The sequence below is a fragment of the Gouania willdenowi genome, chromosome 12 (assembly GCF_900634775.1).
Source record: "Gouania willdenowi chromosome 12, fGouWil2.1, whole genome shotgun sequence".
Lineage (NCBI taxonomy): Eukaryota > Metazoa > Chordata > Actinopteri > Blenniiformes > Gobiesocidae > Gouania > Gouania willdenowi.
The window spans coordinates 11,577,249-11,602,988 of NC_041055.1; the positions used below are offsets into that span (position 1 = coordinate 11,577,249).

Here is a 25,740-nt window from a genome sequence, read left to right on the forward strand (position 1 = left end):
TGTACCCCCGCCCAGCGCCCTATGAGAGCCGGAGATTGGCATCGGCAGACCCCCGCGACCCTGATAAACGGGAATAAGCGGGTATGAAGATGGATGGATGGATGGATATTCAAGTAAAAGAGCACAAAAAAGCAGCTAATTTCATTTAATTATTTACTAAACACTTCCATCAAGAGTAGACTTTCTAAGTACATGATAAGATAAAACATATGTATCACATCATATTGCACACAGTATTTAAAAAAATAAATAAAATTCAGGTGTTGTCTGTGTTACTATTGTTTAGAACCATCCCGTTTCATTCATGATGTCAAAAAATACATTCTGAGAAAATGCAGTGACATTTGAAGCAGTAGTTCACTGGTTTTCAGGATGAAAGCAGAAAAAAATTGGTTCTTCATTTACTTCAACAGGTTTTGCTGGCTGGGATTATTCATGATCAACATAATCACTCTCAGAAATGGCAAGCTTCTACTCAATGTTGAAGTCAGTTTTTCAAGATTGAACTGTCAGCGCAAGTGACAGATGTACACATGTATATATACAATATAAATACCGTATTTTCTACTGATCACACAATAAAAGCTGAGAGAGAACCTAGAGCCAAAAAAAAAAAAAACACTCATCTGCTGCAGGTATAAAATACATATAGGTCCATTTCATTTTTGTTCTATCTCATCCAAACACATAACTTTTTGGATATGCCCAAAATATACATTTTCCATTTTGTAGAGTGATATTTCTCGGATAATTGATTGAAAATAGACAGAAAGAGGCTTAAATGTACCGTGAAGCAGCTTTACGTACACACTGATTACAGAAAAACTATAACATAGGGCTCTGCAGAAGATCGCGGACATTCTGTTCGTTGTACATATTCAACAAATACCTGAGTGTTTCAAAGCATCAATACAAGAACTAAAACATCTACTAGTCTAAAGGTAACAAAAATCTCTTATACAGGGCACTATAGGGCAGTCAACTGCCAGAAATTTTAACTTATAATAGCCACACACACAAATGTGAGGAACATGGTTTATAAATATGATTTCTGAGCTAGAAATTGAAATAGCAGCAAAGAAGCAAAAATACACTGTCTACAACCAGGGCCTTTTGCTTTAAAGACAAATTAATTCTGGAATTGTTTTTTTTAATGCAGGTAATTTTACAATCTGCTGCACCTGCAAAATGTACAGCTCTGTTACATGTTTTAGAGATTTGGAACGAAGCCATATGTGGCCGTACCAGCCTGTCATTGTCCAATCTCAATAGATCTCGGAAGCTAAGCAGGTCTGGGCCTGGTTAGTAGTTGGATGGGAGACCACTGAGAATTCAATGTGCCACAGTGGGGGAAAGTGGTATCTGTCATTGTGTCCGTGGGCAAGACACTTCGCTCACATTGCCTAGTATGAACGTAATGTGTGAGTGTTGGTCTGAGGGGCTGAGGGTGCACTATGGCAGCCTTGATTCCATCAGTCTGCTCCTGTAGCTTACCACCACTAAGGGTGGAGTGAAAGAATAATACCTTAATTCTGTAAAGCGCTTTGAGTGTCTATGATAAAGCGCTATATAAAATCCAATGCATTATTAATATTAGTATTTACCGCATATACATGTATAATGCTTGATTTTAAAGCATTCTTAAAACTTTATTTAATAAATGAAGAACCAAATCCTAAATCTCCTTTTTTTAAATTTTTTTTTTAATCTCTTTGTCCTAGTTTAAAGTTGTTGTTCTTTTTTGAGAACCTAAATTTAGAGCAGCAAGAAAGATTAGAATTTGTATTCAAGAAATTGAGTGGCTTTTTTTCGATCAACTGCAGCTAATAGCAAGTAAAGTGTAAATGTATAATGTGTAGTATGTAGAGGTAAAAAACAATGTTTATAGGCACATAGTCAGATTGTTTATAAGGAGGTTAAAAGCAAAACAATAGGCACTACCTTTTGTTATACCAATTCTTTCTAAGTATATCTATATTGTCATTGTTTTGTGGAGTCAAAGTTATAAAAGTAATGAAACAAGTATTTAAACCTAGTAAGTGTAAAAAAAAATGGTAAAATATATGCCGCCAGCAGATATTGCTATATTTATACAAATAGATTTCAACTCATTTGATTCATACTGATCTCGTAGTTGAGCAAATTCCAGTTGAAAAATCCCTAGTCTTCACCCTTTCTTCTATCATCTTTCCTACATCTTGCTATTATATAACATAATTGTTTAATGAGTCACTCAATTCAAACTTTAAAAAAACTATATTTTTCATGTTTCAAAAGTATGATGGTCCTATACCTTATAGCTCAGGGCTGTCAATCTGATTTTACTTTAGGGGCCATATTTGGCCCATGTTGAAAAAAATACTTTAGTTTTTTTTCCCAAGAAAAATTTTAATATTTTGCGCCATTTTTCTAAAACACTTCCACATAGAAATTAAAGCAATTCAACAAGAATTTCCTAACTTGTAATACATTTTGTTACAGATATCTGAACTGACCTATGGTAGTCTACCTACCACTAATGCACACGTGTCAACCTCAAGGCTTGCTGGCCAAATTGGACCATGACAGCAACTAAATAAGCCCCCTGCATAATTTTAGTAAAAATGACAGCAAGCATTTACTGTTCTTTAAACTCTATATAGTTAAAGTTTAGATGTTTGTGACTGAATGCTTTGCTTTGAAGCAGATTCCTTGTGATCTGTAGGAAGTATTTTAAATCTGTTGCTGAAAAAGTATGGCCCAGTTTTTTCATCCTTTGAAAACAGTGAAAAAAACCAAAGTCAAATGTGGCAAATGAAAAAAAGAGTTCCAAAATATTTGGAATGAATAGGAACAAGCGGATCAGAAAATGGTTGGATGGATGGATCTCTGGAATCATTTTTAATGTAATTTTCTTTTTAATCAAAACCGTTCCTGTGGGCAAAATATATATTATACTGGTTGGCCAGTTTGAAAATACTAGCTTAACTAGCACCTTAAAGCTGATATCTGGAGTTTCTAAGAAATCTATGTTTATGTATGATTCTTTTGAAATGCGAAAAAATACCCAACTAGTCTTTTATTATGGTCAACTGCCAGTGGTCATTCATATACATTAATGTATATAAGTCCCTCCTTCGTTCTATAGACCCTTATACAAATGGAAACGATCGCCGGAGTGCGCACAGCCAATAGGCTTCAACGTCATGTTTTTAAGACTGTCAATCAAAGTGAATGCAGAACTGTGCACGGAAACAAGGCCCTGCGTCACAACAGCAAACAGGTAAATTTGATTTTGGCTCTTACCTGACCCATAGACCTATATCAATGCGACCCAATACGACCTTGTTATGTTCCGTGATGCGCGTGTAGAAAAGTAGAGGCTTCTGGTAGATTGGGAGGAGCAGTGGGAGGAAGTGAGGCTGTTTAGTGCGGGACATTGAGATTTTTCTCAGAAACTCCAGATAGTAGCTTTAACTACAAGTTAAGCTAATGATGTTCCACAGATAAGCATTTCTTCACACATGAGGTCCAACTCAGGGTGATATAATGTGAGATTTAGAGCTATTAGTGTGGAGTGAAGGAAGAATTCAACTACATTCATGAGTTCACCAGACACCAATACATAACAGATTTTTTCACGACATGTAAATAACCCTTTTTCCTGTTTACAATTCATAGTAAGAAGCAAAGTTTGTATAATTCATACTAAGGTAATGTTTTCAGAAAGGCCTAGGATAGAGTCAATGTCTTTGACAAGACTTCCCACAGTTTTACTTGATAATAGTATTACACCATCTAATTTAGAAAAGTCTTTTACATATTTTTTAAGGGGCAAAATATAATCCATAAAAGGTAGTAAAATGGGCTAAGTAGGTGCCTTTAACTTGTCAATCTGTTCACTTATGTTTAATACATAAGATGGAGGAGATCTAAAAGAAATCCTGGATGTAAAGCTTGTTGATGTGGAAAGTCTAACTGTTGCATCCTAGAAATAGCACCTCAAAACCATTACATACACATTTAATAGCTTATATTGTTAATTCTGCCAAGCAAGGGTTTTACTGGGTGAAACTGTCTGTCCACTGCATCAAATATTAGCCATCCATGTTCAAACAATAATGTATAGAGTCAGGGTTAAGAAAGCATTTTTTGAGCTTATCCCTTTTTCAGTGGTTTACCTCAGCAACTTATTGCCAACTTGCAGCATGTAGTCTTGAGAAGACACAAGATTCTCTTTGTGCTGCAACCAGAGATAAACCAATATCTACCAGGTCGATGAGGAACACTAAAACTACTCTATTCAGGGACTTCATTAGGCCTGTGTTAAAACTAATGAAATCCCACAGCGACCATTATTCCCATTTCCCTGAAGAGCTGACATTGTTCCCTACGGTCTGCTTTTGAACATCAACTCACTCGTTTGTTGTGTGCTTTAAATTAATGACCATTAAAACACCACTAAACAATCCTTCATACAATTTCTTGTATACAAAGTAAGAAGGCTTAATGTTCCTCAAATAAAATATGTGCTGAATGACGAACGGCTCAGGCTTCTTAAACAGAGGAATAGCTGTACAGGTAAATTTCTTGATCTTGGCATCAGGTAGACACTGTGGAGTTCAAAGGTGCACTTGTTTCATTTTAAGCCCTAAGCACAGTGGGAGAGAGACAGCTTCAGTACTCCATCTGAGTGCATCTTGTAGAGGAGTTTGAACTCTGCAGGCAGCTGATGGGACTCCTGCCATTTGGTGGTGAACTTTGTGCCTTTCTTGTCATAGTAGTGGTACGGCAGCTCATTACCCGTGTTGGGGTCCCAGCCAAAAGGCCAGAAGCCGTAGAGGTGGATCTGGTCACACATGGAGGATGCCAATGTATACATCAAAATGCCAGTGCTCAGGCGTTTCGGTGACAGCTGCTTTGTTTTCCAGTAACTATGAAAAACACATGAAAAACAGGCAAATTTATCTTCTGATCAAAACAGTGGTAAAGATGGTCGTTAGTGGTTCTGAAAGGTGTTGTAATATGTATATATATATATATATATATAGTAGTCAGTAAACAATAAATGCTTGGTAAATTTGGCTTCACGATGATACAAAGCACTAATGTTGTGTGTGTGTAACTGATTTGATACTTTTGTTATTGTTTAATGTTAAATAAAGCACTATGTGTGCTTTACTTCCATGTGAGTTCAACATGCCGGTGTTCCATCATTAATGAGATGAGTGTGTGGAATCTTATTTCATCTGGAGAGTGACAGGAAAATGTAACAAACTATGTGGTTGAGAAGACAAATGTCAGATGCTTTTTAACGGTGGACAGTACACTTCAGTGTTTGTGACCCTGCATCTCCGAAGTGTGTTTTTTAAGCTGAATCTAAGGTTTATAAATATGCCAAACCCCATTTTATCCCTTATATTTCTTACTTTTACAGACTCAAAAGACTTCTGCATTTAGACTGTTTCTTGCTTTGTGTCATATTTCAGAAAGTCAAAATATGTTTTTCCAAAATTGAATTTATTTTTATAGTTTTACAGATGTTTAGATTCTGGTCAAATAAAAAAACAAAATAACAATTACTTATAGAACTAAAGTCATAAATTGGAAAATAAATACCCCAAAAAGTGCGTAAGTGATAAAGGACCTTTATGTACAATATTTACAGTCTGATTTAGACAGTAAATATTGTATGTACTGAACCATCATTAAATTCATCAAACTCTCAGCCATTTCAGAGGCGAAACTCTATAACGCACCTCAACAAAAGGAACCTAAAAGTCTTCAAGGTGCTTAAAGCCTTCTGAGCTGCTTAAAGTAGTAATTCTTCATGAGCAGCTAGAATTAATGGGATTGGGGAGATTAAACTACTGTAACAGCACCCTATTCTGCTGCTACAAAACATTAAGCACCAGACCTAAATCCCTTTCCATACACACAGCTAGAGCAGTGCACCATACCTTTCTCTAGAAAGCTGTTTCCTCATAATCCGGCTTTGGAGTATGAATGTCCTCTTTTCCTTTATCTTGTTTCTCAATGCACAACAACATATAAGGGGCTAGACCTTTATTGGTCAGCACCCTTTACCATCAGAAAAGTCACTTAAGCCCTGCTCACTAAATAAACAGGAGGCTGAAAGCCACAGATCTATAGTGTATGTATACATATACAGTATATAGTGAAACTGCTTATCACTGTGAGCAAATTTTGCCGTAAAACACAATAACCAATGTCACTGTCACTGTTTTGTCTTACTTGTTAATATACTGCATGATGTTTCCAGGCCAAGCTAGCTGGACCTTCAGCTGACCCCTGTGTTCCACAAAGAAGTCCACCAAAGTTCTGGTCACTGTGGCTGAGGTGTGAAAGAAAAACGCTGGAATCCAAAGAATGGCGCCATCTAGCTTCTTTAGGCTCAGGAAGAAGTTGTTTCTGTCCTGCACTGTCAACAGATTATTGTAGTATTTTTCCAGGATACTGGGATTAAAGGTTGTCATGTTTGTTCGACGCCCAACATCTTTCTTAAAGATCTCGGTTGGTGCAAAGTTGCAGCGAAAGACAAAGTCAAACTTCTCAATCTGGGCTCCACAACGGGACCCGGTGAGGATGCCACTGTTGCCAACCACGGCGCAGACATTGTAGTGCTTGTTGAGAATGGGGGAGACCTCTGGAAGGAGGGAGCGAAAGTTCTCGCTGATGGAGTAGACGTACTTGTGGCTGGAGTAGTCATAATGCATCAGCTGGCCGATTTTGACTGATTCTCTTATTAGGGTGAAATTGTGGGGTATGTCAATGTATTGAGCTATACTCTGCCTGCAAGAAGAAAAAGACAGTCATCAATCATTACTGCATGTGTATTTAAGCTTTAATTAGTGCCAGTGAATAGAAAACTGCACAATTCCTCTTGTTTCACAATAACTTCGTTGATTTCCACTTCATACCACGTGTTCTTTTGTCATCTGTAACATGAAGAAAACCTCAGCCTTGAAAACAGCATTAGCTGGAGACAATATGAATGACACAGGGAAAAGCTCCTGCTTCTTCTCCTTGAGGAGGGTGATTCTGTGGTTGACCTGAGTGTCGTGTGTCCTTGTAGTGCAGGAGTGAAAAGCAGCATGACAGACTCATAGCCCAAGGCTGTGCCAAATTTACAACAGCTATAAATCTATTCACTCCTCTGAATGTTGTTCTCTATTATAGATTATATAGCTAGAAATATGACCACTGCGGTTTAGCCTTTTAAAATGAAAAACAAACACATATACCCAACATCAGTTTATTGTTTCAGTAATTAGTGGGAGAAAAGAACTGTGCTTGTTACTAAGGGTAGGATTATATATTGTGTGACACAAAATCACAATATTAAAACATCACAAGATTTATTGTCAAAGGTACAGGTGGTATCGTAACATTGCGAGGGTGAACCCTACCTTCCCTGCTCCATCCACCCCAAGCAAGCATGTCTCTCCAACTGCAGGAGACATAGTCTCTGCTGCTAGAAAATGTAGACATATCTTAAATCTGGGCAGTGTAGACTGTTCTAGTTTGACAAAAAACATGTTGTGCTAAGTTCATTCACAGAATATATTTTGAAGAATGTCATGATGACATGATGTTTGAATTTGTGTCTGACATGAATATTCAATCCATTTTTGCATTTTATTGGGACAAAGGCACTTTTTTCCACTTTAAATAGGAAAATAAATTGCCCTTACTTACCGTATGTTATTGTTAATTCTATATTTATACCAAGTCATACCAAGAGTATATGTCAGTATGTTATTTTTCAAACTTTTGTCTTTATATCCTTTCTAAAAATATTGTCTCATATCGTTATCATAAGCTCTTTATTGTATATGGTCTTGTCTCGTAAACTTTGTATATCGTCCCTTCCTTACTGACACATATAGTTCTATTCACTCACACATATGAACCAGAATCATGGAACACAAGACATAATGCTATACAGTCCGTTGTGCCAATGGATGGTACTCAAACAAGGATTGCCTTGATGTTGAGAGTGGTGTGGGAGCTTAATCTCAGACATAGTAGTGATGTTAATTTTCGGACACATCATCGGTAGTGTATCATTGAATCATGTTTCATCAAATGTTTCAGCCTTTCAACACTATACACCCTCATCAAAGGTGGCCAGCTACAGGGTGATCAAATCTGAGCCTGCATCCTAAGTCTGGCACAGCCCACAGGACTATGCAAGGCAGGGGCGTCATCATGATAACCAGATAATAACTTATCTGTCTTTGGGGATGGTGTTCAGGCAGAAATCTATATCAGTCAAAGTATGTTAAACCCTGTACCTTAAAATAAAGAACCGTTGCGAAATAATTCATTATAATTTTATGTTTCATGAGAATGAAACTTTATTCAGATTCCATAAATTCTTTAGGTTGGGGTTACACAGAGCCCCGACACGTAACAAATGTCAAATCTGTGTGATTTGTGGCACATTTGGGACACTCGCAACAGAGCACATCTTTACTGGAGAGGGTTTGTAACAGTGCATAGCATTTGTAGTATTTGTAAAGAGGTTTTGGATGAATGTCTTGAATGTGACCATATTCATAGAGTGTGTAGCAGCGAGAGTGACTCAGATGGACCAGAGTGTGCTACATGTGCTCTGTAACTCGATGATGGGATTAATTTGGGAGTTTGTGACGCCAAATATTGTGTTCCTTTTTATAACAGCTACAGGTGTTGCAGCCAATTGGTCTGCAGTTTTGCGCAATGATCATGTGATTTTGATTACTATTATTATTATTCTTATTATTATTAATATAAAACTGTATTTGTAGGCTCGCGCACGTCACTCACAGTGTTCGATTATTTCACACAAATTCTATTATTTTCACAGAGCTGTCTTTAATTTCATCCTTCTCCTGTTGGCGTCGGAGTTTCCCGTTTCTCATGATTTTGAGCGTACGGCAGTCAGATCTGCCGTGGAGGTGCGCACATTATCTCGCCAGGGTTTTTTTTTTATAAATCCAAACTTTGCTTATATGTGACATACGCTTTCTTTTGTACATACACAGTGTTTATAAATGAGGCCCCTGGAAACAAAAACTTCACCTTGTTCTTGTTTTAGCTAACTTATCTTTGACTATTTGGTGGCTTTTATAGTTCTTTCATAAGCTCTTACTTTGTAACTGTAGTTTTTATTGCTTTCACGTACTTGTCTTCTGTGCTATTTATTTTGTTTTAAGAACATTTTAGTATTATTTCGACACTGTAAACTTGTTTTATATACTGCTGCCAGGACACACATGTAAATGTGGTTCTCCTGACAAAAAAAGGCTAATGAAATGAATGAAAAATCAGATCCCAAATTCAAATCATTGCCTCAATGCCAGAAGGCTTTAATTGTAACAAGCACCATAAAACTTTGTGACGTGTGTGTGTGTGTGTATCCCGTGAATGTGTGTGTGTGTGTGTGTGTGTGTGTGTGTGTATGTGTGTGTGTATGCCGTGTATGTATACCTCTGCTGTTGAAAAGCTGTGCTGTTGTATCTCCATTTTGAAGAGTTCTGTAGGTCTTCGCTGAGAATGTTGGTGAGGGAGGAGAAAGCTGGATCCAGGTACTTCATGGCCAGCTGGGAGCTGCATATTGAAGAAAAGGGACAATAACTAAAATTCATCTTGTATTTGTCTTCAACTTTGTACGTTAAACTGTAAACTTAAGATGTTTCGAGAAACAGCCAAGCTCAGCTAAAAGTATGTCAAAAGCTCTTTGGCCATGCAAAGGAAGTTTGACCCTTGAGTACATGAAGAATCAGGCAATCAGACACTCACCAAAACAAGATAATTAACAAGAATTAACTTATCAAACTACATGTCATGAAATAAAATTCATCCAGTTCATATTCATGTCGACTCAGGAAATTTTCATATAAACATGGCAACCTTTACTTATTTAGGTTGAGAAAACAGAAAACAATGTTCTTTAGTTGCTTGTAGGGATGCTCATGGTTAACTGTAAATCAATAGCAAAAACTTAAACCAATTAACACTAATGGTTCATTTTTAAATTAGATAATAACTTTTCAAGTCATTTTTACATGTTAATCTGTCTTTTTTTAAGGACTTTTTTGAAAAACTATAATACAGAACAGGAAAACTTCAGCAAACTCGTAACAATTTGTATTTCCATGAAAATGCAAGTAAGAGCACGTAGATGTATTACATTTATGTCAAAGATTGTCTTGTATTCAAAATAGGGGTGCTCATAGTTAACCGATAACAAAAACTTAAGCCGATTAATACAGTTAATTTTTCCGTCAGGTCACATTGTGCTCTGGTCAGGTATGATATCCATCCTGTATGAGAGTCTCAGAGGAAAAGCAAAGAGAAGGGGTGAGGGACAGACCGACATTTAAATGATGGGTCTCTGTTTTGTTTCTACTTCATAATAGCCAATAAATGCATCTGAGACGGGTTGACATGCTCTGACTGACCCCTGAGTATGTCAACATGTTGCTTTTTTGTGGCCTGCTCCTGGTGCAGATGGCTCCTTGTAATGGTGTCTCCTCACCAAGATCCTCTTTACCATACATCACTGTTTTTATTTTAACCTGTTTCTCTGTGTGCATCTCTGTCTGTGGTTGAGGATTTTTAATTATGTAAAGCTCTTTGAGTTACACATTGTATGAAAAGCGCTTTATAAATAAACTTTGATTTGATTTGATAAATAAAAAACCAGTAAAAATATAAATTAAGAGAAATCCTATCCTATTGTTTAATGCTTTTCAGCAGCGCTGCAGGTTGCTTGCTCGGACACTGTGCTACCGTACACACACCCTGCCACAGATTCTCAATAAAGCATTTAAATCTTAACAGTTATTAATTGTTAATGAGTGGCAGTTATTGGTTATGAAATGTATTTAAATGGGCATCCCTAGTTCAAAAGTACAACACTACTGGAGGGCTCCAGTAGGGGTCTTTACTGCTATTAACGAGCAGTAGTCAAAGGTCCAGACAAACTAACAAGAAAGTTACAGAGGCTACTGTAAATGGCTGCCTTTCTGTTGATGTGGAGGATGATCTGGAACTGTGAGAGGTGGGTAGAGTGGCTACGGGAGACTTAACTTATCACTTAAACATGGAGAAGACAACATCCCTCACTTTGTGGGGTTAACATGTGACCACTGAACCCCCATAAGCAATGATAGCTGTCTGTGTGTAAGTCAAAGCTACAAGTGGCGTCTGCAGCCGCTTGCTTTGACTGTGAGTTAATCTACAAAGCGTTACAATGCAGAAGCCTGCGTACCACTTTAACATAATGAATAATAACACGATTGGTACAATATACTAATTATCAATATTCATAATATGAATAATAATAATTTAGAAAAAGTAAGCTTCTCTTTGAAATGCGGACAGACTGCTGTGCCTCAGCAGCTGAATGCAAAAGTGCAATAGTTTTTGTCTGAACAGATTAGAATGTTAGGGTTCAAATTTATCGTTCAGTTCTCTCATAATTTTCTAAACCCATAAGTTACATTCTTTGCATACTTTATTTTAATCGACTGGTTATTTTCTTAAGATAAGTAATATTTTTAGTACCAACATACTGTCCTTTAACAAAGCCCAAACCACTGAAGTCTGCAAGGTTCACATTCTACATTTGTAAAATATGTAAAACACACATATTTTACCAGCTTAAAAATGTAACTGTTCCAGAATAAACACACTTTCTGTGTAATAACTTGATCAGTGTGTAGTTTAGAAATTCACACAATGTGACTAAGCAGATTTTCTATTAATCAGTTAAAAAATAAATAAATAAATCAGTTCTAACCCCTAAAATCTTCCCATTTTCTAAGACAAACAGGAAGATGAAGAATCAAGTTCCTACAGTTATACTGTTCTAACTGTTGCAGAAATGCTAACAATAACATAACAGATGTAACTGAAATAGTATTTTAGTATTTCATTACCATTTCTAAAAATCCAAAATAATTAATGCAGATTAAGTTTTGTACATACTTCAAGCACTGAAATTAAAGCTATAAATAATAATGATTTTTGATGAATTTCTCATCCAAAACCACATCACAGAAAGGCTTCAGAGAGACATTGGAAGCTCATCTTTGCTTTGTGTCTACTATGAGACACAAACAGTGATGTTTAAGGGTCCAGCTCAGCCAGAAAGAACAGAAGCAGATCTGCCATTGGTAAAAAAAAAAGAAAGATTGCTGCTTTAAAAGTTAAAGAATCTCACACTACAATGCAATCAATATTTAAACATCAGCACTCGTATTCACCTCAAGTCAGGTTTGCGAGGTGGCCTCTCTCTGTGGAGAGGCAAGAAACAAGAACACAACATAACTTTCTCATTAATATTAACATTAATACTTAAAAAATACATTTTAGATACAAAACAATACATTGTGGTTTACTCTACAAAGGCTAAGCATGCATAGGTTAAACAGCAACCAGAAAACTGTTTGAGTATTTAGGATGTTGGCGTGTAAATGTGTACAGTAAGTGCGTAATATGTGCAATATATAAACAACAGATGAAAAACACAGCCACATCAGGAGAATATTTAACACAAGCCTGCACAGGGCTGCTTACAGAGTGAGAGTGGCAGTGGCTGCTTCAGAGAAAACTATTGCTATTGAAATACTTTTGCATAAAAGAAGACAACATTTTATGCAAACTGCGCCACACAGAACTTTCATACAATAATTCATCCATGGACGTCAGTGTGCTTCCGCTGACGTTACACAAAGGCAGCGCAGATCAGCAAGCTACCGCGTGCGTGTGTGTTTATTACTTTAAAACAGCTAAGGGGGTAGGTGGCCACCCCGCCCGCACCCCTAGTTCCTACGTGTACTGACAAGTACACGTATGTGCTAAGTCGGGGTGCATCTACAAAAGAAGAAGAAAGGGAAATGGCTGGAAGTGGAACAGCGGTATCAGCATACTTGATCAACCCAGCACCATGACTGAACACCGGCCAAAAAGAAGAATCCTCCTGATTGGCCACTCATGGCCTGCCCCTGCTGAACCCCTGAAACTTCATCACCGAAGTTTAAAGCCTGTAAAACTGTGATAACGGCTCGAGTCACGTCATTAAAATACCATTTGGGCTGCGGTGAGTGTGTGCGCACCCCCCTCTCTCCCCCGAGGCACCGCGCTACGAATCTACTGGCTGCAACGTTCAATAAAATAATCATTTACGTCGGGTTTGCTTCGGGCTCGGGCCTACAATTTAAGTTAATGGGTCAGGCTCGAATCAAGTCGGGCTTTATGCCCACGGGTCCGGGTCGGGTCAGACTGCTTTTTTTGGGCCTGATTTAAACTAAAGTGTCTCTCCACTTCCAGGTTCTTCTTCTTCTACTGTTTTAATGGCAACGCTTCAGAGTTCTTCTTCTTCTTTTAATTTATACATTGCATTTCCAGAAACAAGACCTTGACATGTCGTGAATGGGCGTACAGTGTGAGCAGTCAGATCATGTCAGAGTGTTGGTTTGTATAGTGTGAGAACATGAATCGTGAGCTGTGCACATTCGAACTCTGCAATTGAGTCGCACAATTTGAGCTGGAGCTGAGTACAACGATTGAAAAAATCGCACAGTGTTTGCCTGCCTTTTGATGCACTGATTCAGGATCAAATCGTAGTCCCTATAATCATAATCAGATCGAATCATGAGGAATGATTATCTGAATCCTTTTTCCCAAAGCTTTGCACACTCACCTTCTGAACAATAAAGAATACATTTGCTAAGTGACAAACATTTTAGTGAGGACAGTGATTTCCAAACTTTATTGATTAACTCCTCGGCATTTGGCCCAGATTTACGTTTTAGTAAGGCCATGTAAACAGAAGTAGTGTGTGTGACTGACAACCATTGAGAAATGGCTATAGATTTGTTTTTCACTCGAAAGGCCCACTCCTCAACATTAAATTCATCCTCAACATAACCTTGGTGAGAGCTGACAGCGAACAAGAATCAAAATGATTACAGGCGGAAGAAAATGAATGTGCCTTTCATGTTGTAAATCACAAAAATCAAGGACAACACACCAACCTCAAGAACCCTCATCAGACTGATGCCGATTTAGTATCATACTCCAGTCCTATAACCCAACATGTCAGACAGCAAAGATTTACAGAATGGTTTTATTCACAAAGCTTTGCCGCACATACTATAAAAACATCCTTTCTAGCTTTGCAGCAATTGCTTTTCAGGCTTTTCAAAATCAGTAAAAGTAAGTACTTTATATTTTCATGTCCAATTTAGTGGCACATGTTAATGAAATGGCATTGTTGTGGCTTTGTTCTCTCTTTTATTAATGTACAGTCTACCTTTATTTTGTCATCTGAGGCCTTGTGTTGCTCTGTGAGCTGTTAGGAGTTGGGGTGCTGAAAGCAGCAACAATGGACATGTCATTGAGCAATTTAATGCTTGCTGGGCTCAAGACTCACATTGTATTCTTCATCACATCCATCAACACGCAAGCAATACCACAAGCCTCATTCTGTTTGGTAACAGCAGATGACACCACCGCTTAAAACCTACTTTCATACAAAACACAACTAATCATTTTTTTAAACTCATTCTGCTATCAGTGTGAATTTATTTAACAATATCTTTGGTCATAAATTTTGCCCAAAAAACAACAAAACGCATCACCTGACTGACAATACCAAGTATGTGATGGTGAGCGAGTTCTTTTGTTGTGCAAATTACATGTTCTAAAATTGTTTGTCACAATGCAAAAACATGCTGTATATGCCAAGTTACTGGAGGCTGTTACGTAAATATGTATGTTCATTTTGCAACAGATTGGGATACCGTTCAGGGTGTACTCCGTAGTAATGACAGCTGTAGATCCACGTGGTCTTATACAGTACAAAGTGATTAGAGAAGACTAAAAATAGAAGATTATTACATTGTCACATATGTATTTATGCATACCAGCCAGAGTGTAGCAAGCAGGAAGCAGTTGAGGTTAAGGGCCTTGCTGATAGGCCCACATCAGACTTGCACATGCAACCCTGCAGTTACTACTCGACTTCTTTACCTGTTCAGTGTTTCCTACACATTAATTTACTTGTGGCGGCCCACCACAAATAGATTTTTAGTGTTGTTCGTCCTCGCTCTGTGTATGTATGCCATTACAACTCCTGTAAATTTGCTGGCGGTATGCATCGCCTCCGCCAATAAGACCACAGAAGAAGAAGCGCTTCTTAAAGCACTTGGTACGTCAGAGAAAAAGAAGACATTGTTGGAATGTCACTGCTAAATAAATATTTCCTTTTTTTTAATGTGTGTGTTGAAGCATTGATATTAATTTATGCTTTAATTTAGTGAGGTTAGTAACAGTCATAGCCATAAATACAACGGTACTAATAAATTGCATAATCAGTTCTTTCTGTGTTTTGAATTTTGACCTCCCCACGACCCTGGAAAAAGGAACAAGCAGGTCTGAAAATGGATGGATGGGTTTTCGGCCTTAGTTTACTCATTTTCGGTTTCGGCCAAGAATTTTCATTTTGGTGCAACCCTAGTTCTTATGAAGACCACTCAGTACAAATATGTGGGCAAACATGCTTTAACAGCTCAAACTCATGTTGTATGAACCTGTGTCTATATAAATGTAGCTGGAAACCCAACATACGCATAAACGTGTGAAGCTGCTGCTGCCGGTTGGGCAATTAAGTTACCTAATTTATTTATTCAACCTTATTATTATTATTTTATGAAGTATGTTTTATTTATTTTGTAATTGAAGTCGAGTTTTTTTTCTAACTCCTGGTTTTTCCTTTTTTTGCGAATGCGCATGTACAAATTCTACATACATCATAAGATGACTGGTTAAAAAACAATGAGTAATAGGAGTTGCAGGCCTTACAGTTTTCCGTACTGTATGTATCTCACAATATATGGGGATTAGTTGTAAATTAGTCATGTAAATGTTACCATAAAACAAAATATGTGCACATGTATTTTAAGTTAAACATATTTTAAAAAAATATTTCATCCCATCAATAACAATCTATAGGAAAAAGCCATATTTGTCTGGATGTGATCTTGTTGATTCTTTTAGTTTTTACATTAGGTTCCACTGGACTTATTTTTATTTTTTCAAATTTCTTTATTACATTTTTTTGCAGACAGTACAGAAAAGTAGAACAGTTTCACATTATGTCCAAGTGTCTGCATTAGAATGACAGAAAGCCCCAACATGAATCCCACTATCCCTCCCAACAACCCATATCAGATGTAGTCACAATAAACAACTAAACTGTTACCTAGTAACATATAGCAACATAACTAAATGCTTAAAGTGCTGTAAGAAAAAACAGTCAAATATTACACACACACACACACACAAATATAATACAATAAAAATAAAAGAGGGAGGGGGGGGTTCTCCCTCATTCCAACTTTTAAGAAGCGCCCCCGACATCATCAGGAATAACAGTAAGGCTGTTGCCAATATAAGTCAGCAGTGAGTCCCAAATTTTATGGAATGCTGTCAAAGATCCCTTCTGTGAAAATATTTACTTCTCCAACTGTAAACGTTGTAAAATCTCATGTATCCAGCTGTTATGAGTCGGGGGAGAGACATAATTCCATTTGAAAAGAACGCTACGCCTGGCAAGCAGGGTGGTCAAAGCCATGACATGCTGTGTAGTATTGGGCAAATTATTAGTCGGGGCGAGACCAAAAAGGGAAGTCAAGGGGTTTGGTCTGTCTGTAGATGTTGCAGGAAGCGAAGTAGGAAGGTGGCCAAACTATTGCACAACGTGATTTATTTCTATGTTAACAAATTGTTATATCTTTATTTAATTTGTAATTAATCATTAACAGCCTCTGTAAAAAAAAAAACTTTATTTTGATAGTTTTTTTTTTTAAAGCTATAGGGAGCCATTGCAAAAGAGTCACATGAGGCTCCAGAGCCGCAGGTTGCAGACCCCTGCCCTGAGCATCATAGTCCATCAGTTCTGGCCCCTCGATGCTGATTCTGATGAGGTCCACCTCTTTGGTATGAAATCGTTTATGTGCTGCGCCAACACATTCTCACTCGCAAAAATGTTTCGGATAACCTAACGGCAGTGAGAGTTGGAAAACTATTTAGTTTTTTATTTATTCATTTTAAAGAAAATATACAATAACAACCAACTGCAGTCTGCATATTACAAGCTTCCTGTATTGAACATGAGAGCGGATTTAAGATTATCTGTATTCTCATATTAGTGTAACCAGGAACAAAGAGAGACGAAAGAGAGGGAATACAAAAATATTAGAAAACACCAGATGAGTCAAAGTCCTAATAAAGTGTTAAAATGTCCAAGAAATTATTTTTGTTCCAGCATCTGCCCAGTCAATATACCAGCTCTCATACTAAGCAGTAGGGCTGATAAAGACAGAGTAATACAGTTAGCCTCACAGTAACTCACTGTGAGTCACTGTGAGGCTAACCAGTTAGCATAACAATGGCTCATCTGCAGTGGGACTAATATTAGCCCACGGCCGTAAGGCCTCTTTCATACGGGTGGATGTTATGAAGCTTTTAGCCTCGGAGACCATAGAGAGTCTCTTCCTATCTTCATCCTTCATCACGATTACAAGCCTGGCAGGGAATAGCAATGCAGGTTTGAAGCCAAGGTTATAAAGCTCCAACATAACTTCCTGGTATTTCTGGCATTGTTCTACCACCTCCGGAGTGTAATCCTTGTAGATGGAGATGGGGAGCCTCTGTACTGTAGCTCCTGGCTCGGGCCTCGCGTATGATCCTCTCCGTCACTTGGTACCTGTGCAACCTGATAATGACGGGTCGTGCTCTCTGCCCCTGCTTTGGTTTCTCAGATAGCGTACGATGAGCTCTGTCACAATCTGGCTGTGATTACAGGTCGCTAACTTTAGCTAACAGCTTAGCATTGCTCTCCGATAGTGTAGCACAGGATGACTCCAGTGTTAACAGGCATTTGTCCTGTAAGTTAGCATTTGCTTCGATATAGCTTATTTTCTGAGCGTGGTCAGACACTTTGATGTGCATATGGTCCAGTTTGGCTTCAAGTGTTGAAAGCTTTAAAGGGGCCATATTATGAAAAATCCACTTTTGCAGTTTTTTTGATCACATGTGAGGTAACTTGAGTGTCCACCGGCACACAAAATGTGCAATTAAACCATGCAGTCGTTTGTTTATGGTCAGTCTTACAACACAGAGGAAAAATGCTCTGTTGCAAATGTTCTAAGTTTGTGACATCACAAGCTAAAACGGGAAAGAAAATACACTACCCTCCGCTGGTAACTCCACCCACGGACCTGTTATATCGCCTCGTATTGCTGATCTGACCTTAAATGCACTATTCCTGTAGTTAGAAGAGCAGAGGAGGAGAAGAAAGTGACTTAGCAGCTTAACACTCCGGCGAGAGTTTGAATGCAATCTTTTGGCTGAAAACAATAACAAGTGTGAGGATGGCAAAAATAAAATTGCTTTGGTGATCACAGATCTCCTTGTAAAAGAGCGAGGCAGGCAAGTCAGCGTCTATAGACACACCCACTCATGAATATGCATAAGTAGGCCACTAAACAAAACTGCTCAGGAAGTGATATTTCAATGGGCTAAAACTCTGGGAAACAGGCAAATTTGGGAAAATAAACCTCAAATACTATGTTTTTGGAGTTGTTAGAACAAATGGAGATGGGTGAAAAACAACATAATATGTACCCTTTAAAATCAGCGGCTTGGCGGTGTTCCTCCAGGATGTTAGCAATAGCCGCCATGCTAAGCTCGTCACCTGCCTCAGGTGAGAGACTGACCTTAGCACCATGGTCTTTCATTGTCTTTCTAGTTGCCAGAAGGGACTAAATCACTCGAGTATCTCCGCTGTGTTGTGACACTCGGCCAACTCGGGAGTCTTATCCAAGACCACCGGATTTATTTGACTTTCCTATTTATTTGTGACTATCCACAGCAAAAGCAGAAACAAATTGGCCTGACATGGCTAACAGACACCGTGAGTGAGAGAGCCGCTCGAGGACCAACGTGCGCCAAAGTGACAATGCTGAAGGAGAGCAGACAGCCGGAGCTGGGGCTCTGAATTTCACTTACCTGTGAAGGAGCAGCATTTACCGAGCAGAGCAAGGTAAGTGTTGGTTGCTTCTCGACCTGTTGTGGACCACGCAATGCGTTTTATACTTAACAGCGCCCGGCGAATGGAAATCCCGAAGGAATCCGCCTGTGGACAGTTTAGCCGATAAGAACACGAGATGTGCATGAGAGAGAGAAGAGGTGTTTGAATGAGGAACTGTACATCCACCTTCCCTCTATTAGAGGCTGGGAGTGTCCCCAGCGGATGGAAAGTTCTTTCCAGCCAATCAGGACTTGGCGGATTGAGAAAGTGCTTATGAGAGCTACAGAGAGTGTGCATCCCATAGTGAGACATCTCACAAAATATTATGAAATAGAACAGTTAACTTCTAATTTTAATTTAGGGTTTTTAAAAGGGAATATCATAGCAGAGCCTTACACTTTTCTTACAGGTTTCAATCGATCAGCTGCATGTTGAAGTGGAATACGCGCACTTAACTCACAGTACCATTGATGAGATAACTCATTTCAAATCCAAACGCTCTGTGCCATTGACGAGATAACTCGTCATTTGCGTTTTTTCACGGGGATTACTAGAAAACACCCTGGCGGAGGTCCATCATCAATATCTAAGCTGTGGGGTGTTGTAGTGACCAACTGTGCCATGAAGATGGCAGCAGTACACCTTTAGATGAGAGATTAGCCACTGATGCTACCCAGCAAAGGAGGAATAATCAGGAACGAGTGAGATTATGGCGCTACAGAGTGATATTGTGAAGTATTCAGCAGCTCACAGCACCACATACTGACACAGAACATGTGTGGATCCGAGTGGATTATCGATAATGCTGCGATGGGGAGATAAAACCATCAACTAACAGGGCTAAACGGGTCATCGTTGCGTGTCGGGAGGGGGGGCGGGGGGGGTTACGAAATAGCAAAATAATAGGTGACACGTAGGAGGTAGAAGCGCACCTTTGAATGAGAGATCATCCGTGCTCAGCAGAGCTAGGAGGGAGAGGAGGAAAAGCATTTACGAGACAGAAAATGGCACTACATACGAGAGTTGACGTTCCCAGCAGTGCACAGCAGCGCACACTCGACCAGAGCATGTGTGGAACTCATAGATAGTGTTGCAATGGTGAGATAAAACGATATAAAAAAACGGGGAACGCAGTGACACTCTGCATGTCCGGGAGGAAGAGGAAGTTGTGTGTGTGCAGACTGATGGGAGAGAAACTTGGAGGAATGCCAAAATACAGTAAGAAATTTATTCAACTCTGACCCAGATAGATAAATAATAATAATTTTGCCATCAGAAGCCCGATCTCAGTGTTTTTTTTTGTTTGTTTGTTTTATATAAGGAAACAATGTTCAGATGTTAGAGTTGTCACTAAAGCAAAAAATAGCTTTAAAGTCACTGACAGGGTTTTTTTTTTTAGAAAAAGGCTGTTTTCTCAGCTTTTTGCTCTGAAACGGAAGATTTGTGTAAAACTTGCTCTATTCAATGGCTGATTACAAAAGAATGAAACGAGCCAGAAACAAATTCTTCCTTTTTTGATAAAAGTAGAGCCTTCAATCTTTCAGAATCTGGTGTCAGATTTTAGATAGTCATAGTAGAAAATATTCTGTGGGTCTTTAAAATCAGTCAAAATGCTCAAAAACAGCTGGCACTGAGGGGGGTAGAAAATCTGAAAATGGCTGGCAATGAATGAGTTAATAGCTATTCTGGTTAGGAGTTGTGGCAAATTTGGGAAACTGTGCGTTTATCGTTGAAAGAAGGTCAATCAGGTAGTGCTGTGTGACATGACCAAAACATTACACAGTTTATGACGGTACATATCTATACAACATTTTTAAATGAATAAGAAAATAATTAATAAGGATGCAGATTTCCCTTATTTTGGGGGATCGGCGATCGGACGATCCTTGCATATAAAACCAATTTTTTCCGCCAATCTATGCAAAGGTCTTAAAGTCTGTCATAAAGTCAGCCACTATCCTTTTCTGCTGTGGGATGACTAACAAGCCATGTCATGTGTGCATGTGCGCACATGTCTGCGACACGGAATAACAACCACCCACGCAGGTTTCTAGTGGTATTGCACGAGATACAAGTATTTTACAAGTTATGCTAAATCAACTTTTCTGTGCTTTAAACATGATAAAAGTTCTATTTGGGCTTCATACACATGTCCAAAGTCTTTTTTCATTGATTCCCTAAATCGTTAGTTAAAGGGTGATTTGATCATTTCTTACTGCGGGGCGAGCCAAAACACCTCGCTCAAATTTGATGACGCGTTCCGACTTTGTCGACAAATTTGACACGACACTGAGCTGGAGAAGCCGAGCCTTCAGGAAGCTCTCTGCCATTTTTGTCTCCGAAAAGATTGTATTAAAATGCATTTCGTGACGTTAGCTTGGCGATAGCGTCATCCTTAAAGTGCTTCGCGCACACAAAAATGACCTTACCCACAGATGTGGGTAAATTTCTGTGAAAAATAAAACTCAACCAGGCACTTCGAAAAGGTTCTGATGCTGGGAGACGGTGTAATGAAGCGTGTGGGTTACTACATCCAACAACCGAACATTTTGACTTATCCTCTCGTAACTTCGGCATCCTTGAGCTTGGACTACAAAATAAAAGCGAGAAATAAAAATGGCGGATTGCTCGAAGTGTTGGGCCTGTAGTGGATGTCCTAATTTGGTAGTTCCGCTGCAAATACTGTGACGTTACTGTTCAAAAAACGTAATAGAGAATCGAAAAATCAAAACAGATTGAAAAATGACCAAAACAGAATATAAAGATATCTACGGAGCACCTGAAGAGACTAATTTGAACTTTTGTGTACTTCTAAGCACTCTAAATATACAAAAAATGCATTTAAGGGCAAAAAAAGTGGATTTAGCATATGTCCCCTTTAAAAATTACAGATCGTATTTGCCAAATGTGTTCCAAAAGTCCCTTACACGGAGACAGCCAATAGGATGTGCCGGTTTGATGACCAATGCATACGTATGTTAATACAGACACATAGATTGGATTACACACAGACAACTTCGTTACAAATCCTAATTCTCCACACACGGATTGTATTATGCACACACAAATAGTTTTGTTACAATAATGGCCCCATACATTGTGCAAAATGTGGTAAACGTCTGTGCATAGGAAATATGATTTCCTAGAAAGAAGGAAGAAAGAAAACAAAGGTTCCTGACAGCTTAGGGAACAACTGATCATATCCTGAACAGGATGAACTCTGTCTGCACCAGAGACAAACACAATCACACACTATTCATTCTTATGATCAATTTAGAGACTCCAACTCAGCTGAAATACATGCCTTTTGGGCTCAGGGGGGAAGCCAATGTAATGTGAAAAAACAGATAAGTTTCTAAAATTTGTCTTTGCTGTGGTGGTTAGGGCTAACCACCAAAACTCATATCTCAATATTTTTTCTCAAAATGGCGATATATGATATTAATCTATAGTTTTAACTCAAAGTCTGACCAGAAAGATGATTATAGGGTAATATTACTGATGCATTAACAAACAGCTGCACAATATGTGACAGCATGTGTGAGTGAGTTCGGTAGTGTGGCTTCTTTAGGGGAAGGTCTGGTTCAGGACGCACTCAGAAATCCATCTAACTGTGCTTTTCATGCTGTTCTGGGAAGTAACAAAAGCAAAGACTCCTAAAATGAGTATTTTAATACAAAATAAGCTGTAAAAATATATATCGATACAGGAGATACTGTAATTTACTATATCACCAAAATAAAAAACTTGATATATCTTGAATCTTGATATATATCGCCCAGCCCTAGTAGTGGTACACGTTGACCTCTCATAATGACCGTATTGCAGTATTTATAAATATGACACTAGATTGTGAAAGATAACGTTTTGTTTTTTAGAAAAAGCTCAGACTTTCTGTACATTTGGCTGTGTTAACTGTCTTGTATAATAGAATCAAATCATGACTGAGCATAGGATGGACATAACCAAGCAGAGGCCTCCTTCACCACTGGCTTAACTGTAAGAAATTGACAAGCTGTGTGTCCTTCTTAATGTCACTTCTACACCCATAATGGCAGGAGGCGAATTCTGCAGCTATTAAAACTAGATTCAGACACTCCTGGTGATCCCATCCAACGAGCTGCATTGACCCAACCTGCAGCCTGGCCTGGACTCACCGGAACCCTGCGTGGAACATGTACATCCTGGGTCCTCCGTTCACTCCGTATCTCGGTGTGCTGATAAGGAAGTCCTTCTTGATGGAAACATAGCTGATGAGAGACAGGATGAGCAGCGCTACGCTGAACATGACCAGCCCCACCGCGCTGGCGATCCGCACCATCCTCCCAGTCCTCTCTCTCCCTATGCGGATCAACGAGCGCTCAGCACAAGCAGGACGGCAGCGGCAACCATCAACCGGCTGCCCGAATCCATGGGGGGATGCAGGGTTGTTGGTGTTGTCTCACCACCGTTTAAATGAACTGCGTGCGGGCGGCGGAGCATGGAGGCGAGAAAGGCCGCACTGGAGATGCATCATCCCACCGAGAGCAAAGTGCGCAGGAAATGCTGCTGTGACGCAGCCGCGCTTCAGATCCGTGGAGAGGCGGAGGAGGAGTGTGTGATCACAGCCACACAGCTGGTATCACATGGCAACAACAGACTTCATTCAAACAGAAAATCAAGCGGCTTCATGTGCACCCTCAGCATTTGTCTCCATATTTGTCCTGTTGCAATGACAACGTGTACAGTTAGAGAAATCAAAGCGGTTGTCGCTTTAAGGGATCACAGCGGCTGCAGCATCCAAGGCAGAGCAATGCAGGACCAACACAGGCCACGTACCAGGACATCATTTACACACAGATGCATTCAAAGGAAACACTTGAGCTGTTTCAATGGAGTCACTGTAACTACGGAAAACTTTGCATATCTTAGAAGAGTGATGGAGCTTTACTGAAGCTGGGAAACGTGTTGGGGTTGAAGCACAAGATTTCTATGTTTTCTTTAGTATGTTATTAAATATACAGTGTTCTATAATACAGCAGCTTGCTAAATATTTCAATAAAAGCAAATCAAATCAGACATGAGACTGATCAGATTCTTATTTAAACACAGTTAATGCACAATTCAGATTAGTCTGTTCTGTTATTTGGCATTTTATGAGATTTGTTTGATTTTCAACGTACTTTTATTTATTTATTTATTATTAAACTTGTGTTTAATTTATTATTTTTTACATAGCAAGTGTGTTAATCCTGTGTGTTTTCGGATTGTCTCTGTAATGTGGGGCTTGAGTGGATTTATGTGATATTCCGTTTTTGTTTTGTTTTGTTTTGTTTTGTTTTTCTTTAACTCTGTCTACATTGAGGTAAAATAGTATTTTAGGTATATTATGGGGCCTATGAAAAATGATGGATTAATGGGTGACTATAAACGGATGGGCTATATGCACCCTTCACTTCCACATTTGAGTGAAGGCAGTGAAAGAACTTCTGTATTATGACAAATGACAATAGTTTTCACATTAATCTCATGCAACTCAACAATAACATCCTCTTCTGGGATTGTAAAAAAACCTCAAAGCAGAACTACATCTAGCTGAAGCTGTTTAGGGACACAACTGTGGTATCTTGATGTTCTCTTGTTTGGAAGGTAAACTTAATCATTTTGGATGTCATTGTGTAGACACACAACCACACAAACAGGCGCAATAAAACAAAAACGTGAAAAACATGTTTCAAAAGTGTGACGGCTGTCCAAAGCAGTAACAGGAAAGAGGTCAGCGGTCTTATTTTCAACCGGAAATACATCACGTCACTGTGCATATAGCCCATTAGGGCCAATTTTGATGGAGAAAATATTTTGGTAAATCAAGAATAAAGTCTAAATGTCGAGATTAAAGTTGTAATTTTGAGAACAAAGTTAAAATTTAATGTCAGGTTAAAGTAGAAAAACAAGATTTAAGTCTAAAATTCAAAAATTAACTGAAAATACAATATCGTGATAAAAGTCAAAGGTCTGCTAATGAAGTAAAGTCTACGGAAGCTGATGAGGGCCAATTCACTAAAGGACAACAAACAGCAGACTGTGGCTGACTACAAAATTGTGGGTGATTCATGACGTCATTGGAAATCCATCTATAGAGGAGCTGTATGGAAACAGATTTGGGACGATTTTGATGGTGACTGTTGTTGTATGGTGAATTGGCCCTAGTCCGCTTCAGTAGATTTGACTTTAATAGCAAACCTTTGACTTTTATCATATTGTATTTTGAGTTTATTTTCGACATTTCAACTTTATTCTCAACATTTGGACTTTATTCTTGATTTGTCCAAAATTATTTTGTCCATCAAAATTTCCCTTAATCCGTTTCCGTAGGTTCACCATTTGTGCTGAACAACAAAGTCCCTCTGGGAATGTACTCTCTCCCCTCCTCTTCACCACCTACACCACGGACTTCAGCTACTGCACTGAGACCTGTCATCTCCAGAAGTTCTCGGACCACTCTGCAGTGGTTGGATGTATCAGGGAGGAGGACGAGGTGGAGTACAGGGCTGCTGTAGACAGCTTTGTCACATGGAGTGAGCAGAACATCAACAGCTCAATGTGACAAAGACCAAAGAGCTGATTGTGGACCTGAGGAGAACCAAGAGGCCAGTCATCCCCGTCTCCAT

The 25,740-nt window shown here is 38.8% G+C and overlaps 1 protein-coding gene across 3 annotated transcripts; it reads right to left on the reverse strand.

Moving 5' to 3' along the window:
• Window positions 1-3,326: 3,326 nt before the first annotated feature.
• st8sia3 (ST8 alpha-N-acetyl-neuraminide alpha-2,8-sialyltransferase 3) lies at window positions 3,327-23,750 on the reverse strand. 3 transcript variants are annotated; one of them, XM_028463492.1, is made up of 5 exons: window positions 23,248-23,750; window positions 12,258-12,287; window positions 9,475-9,594; window positions 6,235-6,792; window positions 3,327-4,913 (listed from the first exon to the last, which is right to left on the reverse strand). In XM_028463492.1, exons 1-5 carry the CDS (start codon window positions 23,409-23,411, stop codon window positions 4,631-4,633), a joined length of 1,155 nt encoding a protein of 384 aa, XP_028319293.1. In that variant the 5' UTR covers window positions 23,412-23,750; the 3' UTR covers window positions 3,327-4,630. The 3 variants fall into 3 exon arrangements, with proteins under 3 accessions (XP_028319293.1, XP_028319295.1, XP_028319296.1); XM_028463494.1 differs by lacking the exon at window positions 12,258-12,287 and having other exon boundaries at window positions 23,248-23,747; XM_028463495.1 differs by lacking the exons at window positions 12,258-12,287; window positions 23,248-23,750 and adding an exon at window positions 10,449-11,965.
• Window positions 23,751-25,740: the final 1,990 nt, after the last annotated feature.

Coding starts and splice junctions, on each gene's coding strand:
- st8sia3 (XM_028463492.1), bottom strand. CDS start 23,411: ATGGTGCGGATCGCCAGCGCGGTGGGGCTGGTCATGTTCAGCGTAGCG. Junction 6,793..9,474: donor ACAGCTTTTCAACAGCAGAG/GTATACATACAC, acceptor TTCTTCTTGCAG/GCAGAGTATAGCTCAATACA. Junction 4,914..6,234: donor ATCATGCAGTATATTAACAA/GTAAGACAAAAC, acceptor TGTTTTTCATAG/TTACTGGAAAACAAAGCAGC.